General features: G+C 44.0%; 1 protein-coding gene across 1 annotated transcript in view; it reads right to left on the bottom strand.

Moving 5' to 3' along the window:
* The window catches only part of LOC104496157 (E3 ubiquitin-protein ligase CBL-like), a gene marked incomplete at both ends in the record, with an annotated part of 6,671 nt that overhangs the window by 1,855 nt on the left and 1,901 nt on the right, over positions 1-2,915 (bottom strand). Inside the window, 2 exons of the mRNA XM_010139239.1 lie at positions 1,026-1,147; positions 2,665-2,821. Coding sequence (XP_010137541.1) covers positions 1,026-1,147; positions 2,665-2,821 — 279 coding nt within the window. The remainder of the gene's footprint in view (positions 1-1,025; positions 1,148-2,664; positions 2,822-2,915) is intronic.

The raw sequence follows: 2,915 nt of genomic DNA on the forward strand, positions 1-2,915 counted from the left end.
ATGATTACCTTTAAAAAACCCAACAAACAACAAAACCAACAGACTAGACAAGGGTTCCGCTTTTCACACCAGCGCAGAACTAACAGCATAGTAACAAGTTGTCCTTCTCTGCATAAAGAGAAATCTGTTGGCCCTGATGCACTGGGCCAAGTTCTACCCAGGACATTAAGCAGCCCAAAACTGCTCAGGTCTACAGCACCATCAGAAGCTTGTGCTGCATCCCACAGCCTCTGACGTCCACCCAGCCTGCAGCACTACCTTGCAGCCTATTCTGCCTACCACGCTGCCTCCTGTCCGAGCAAATGCTGATCAGCTGCCTTGTCTGTCTGAAGTCGGCTTCAAATGTACACACTGCTTCTGGGGGCTCCAATTTGTCCTGGGGTTTTATGCATACACATCAGACAGTTACGGGACCTACAGATACATTCCCTTATTCACGGTACTAAACGGCCCAACATTCAGGCTCACTCTGGCAGTGTCTGCCTCTGTACTCTGTTCACACCTAAGGGAGTTGCTGTGACGGCTGGAGGGATGGGCAGGAGGGAAGTCACCACATGGAGAATAATCTCCAAATACAGGGCCAGCCAGGGTTTTTCACTGTTCATATTTCTGGGGAAGGATGACAAAGACAAAATAAAACCAATCTCCTCAGTCAGTGCAGTACTCACTGCAGCCACCGCTGCTAGGCACTAACCTGCCAGGTTTGTGAATGAATTTCTGAAGTCGGGCTTTCACCTCATCATATGTTAGGAATGCCATATAACCAGGATGAGTCACCGCCAGGCTATTCCAGTTCCTGAGCAAAGAGGACCATGGCTATGAAAACAACAAAGAAATACATTAACCATGCACTTCTAAAAGGCATCAACACATGCAATATTCCTTAATCAAAGGGAACAGTTCTTCAGCTAAAGAAGCAGGTTTCTTATCCACCATATTTCTGGGGAAGGATGACAAAGACAAAATAAAACCAATCTCCTCAGTCAGTGCAGTACTCACTGCAGCCACCGCTGCTAGGCACTAACCTGCCAGGTTTGTGAATGAATTTCTGAAGTCGGGCTTTCACCTCATCATATGTTAGGAATGCCATATAACCAGGATGAGTCACCGCCAGGCTATTCCAGTTCCTGAGCAAAGAGGACCATGGCTATAAAAACAACAAAGAAATACATTCACCAGGCACTTCTAAAAGGCACCAACACATGCAATATTCCTTAATCAAAGGGAACAGTTCTTCAGCTAAAGAAGCAGCTTTCTTATCCCACTGTAAATCCAGGAGAGGAACCAAAATCTACATTCTCATGCAGCAGCCTTAGCATTTGAGCTTCTCTCTTGGCAGTGATAAAAACATCACCTAAGAGAGACCTTAATCAAAACTCCTTCAATAAATGCAAAGGGGGAAGTCACCGAGGTCAAAAAAGACAGCTCAAGAATAGCTACCAATCTGTGCTGCTTCTGCAGAGAAAGTGACTCACTCCTGAGACAGGGATAAAGACAGGAGTTTAAAAAGATTATGCACAGGATCAGAAACCGTGACTGGTCTGATCTTTAACACCACCTTCCTGTATGACCTCAGCAAAGTGACCTCCCCTTTCTGTCTCCGTTTCACTGGGTGCAAGATGCTGGTGACTATTCTTTAACTAGCTAACCTCACCTGGCTGTGGCAAAGATTACTGGCTAGTCTAAGGTCTGAACAAATAAAACAGGACATACACGTTAAATATACTTTAAAATTAAGCACAAAATGTCGTAACAACCAGCTGATAGCTCTCATTTCTGAGAAGGGTTTGGATGTCTAAATCTCACCCAATTTTTCCAGACTTTTCAACTTGTCTGGAAGAAGGTATTAGCCCTCCCTAAGAACTGTGCATTTCTTGGAAATTGCAGCAACTCTCACCTTGCTCTTTATGAACTATAGTTGGAAAAAGTACTAAATGAGATCAGCTGCACTCAACACCAAACATGGGAATTCTTCATCTAGACATACCTTAACCACAGCCCACCCTACCACATGGGAAAAGGCAAGTCAAAGCCAAAGAAGTAAGTTTGTTCTTGTCAATACCCGCTTGCACCATCAGAAGCTGTGGTTTTGAGTCTTCACTATTGAAGACTGTGGGTTAGAATTTTACCTAATATTAATATCACTTCAGTAGTATAGATGATTGTTGTGCACAGAACACAGACATGCCCACAACACTCTGGCTGCGTCCATTCAAAAGCTAGTGAGCTCCAAATCTCCCTGCTTGTGCTCCATCCTGAACACCACCCCATGAAAACTAAATCCGATGGGAAAGGAAAGGACAAGGACAGACAGACTGATAAACTAAGCTTACTGGCTTACGGAAGTTGTGTCAGAGCTTCAGACTAAAAGTGACATTTGAAAGGACAAAACTGAGTCACGGGAGGATACTGAATGTGCCCTACAGTCGCAGCATATATTAAGACGATTTTTTCTTCTACAACCAGAAGTATCACATACTCTTACTACAATCTAGGGTCCTAAGTATCACTAGAGCTGTTTAGGGAATGAAGGGCAAGAAGACCAAATCCCTTACAGCACAAATAATCTCATTTTAGTGTGTAAAAAGTAGTTTGTTCTGGGAAGAGAGTCTAACCTGAAGCACGGAGACACATTTCAAGTGATTCACATTCCTCAATTCTTACCTGAAAAAGTCGCGTGAAGATATCAAATTCCAATACTGAAATGCAGTCATTGCATGTCAAGTCAGTTGTTGACTTCAGGGCCATGGCTTCCAGCCCCGAACTGACTGGCTGTACTTCATGCAAGGCCTGACGGAAGCTCTTCCAAGGAACTATAGTCCTGGGGAAAACCAAGGCAACTCCAAATAAATGATGTGTCTGAAGACCACCACCAAGGACACACCTTACACTTTTATTTTGTGACTATGCACCTC

This window comes from Buceros rhinoceros, unplaced genomic scaffold, assembly GCF_000710305.1.
Source record: "Buceros rhinoceros silvestris isolate BGI_N320 unplaced genomic scaffold, ASM71030v1 scaffold4117, whole genome shotgun sequence".
NCBI classification, from domain to species: Eukaryota; Metazoa; Chordata; class Aves; order Bucerotiformes; family Bucerotidae; genus Buceros; species Buceros rhinoceros.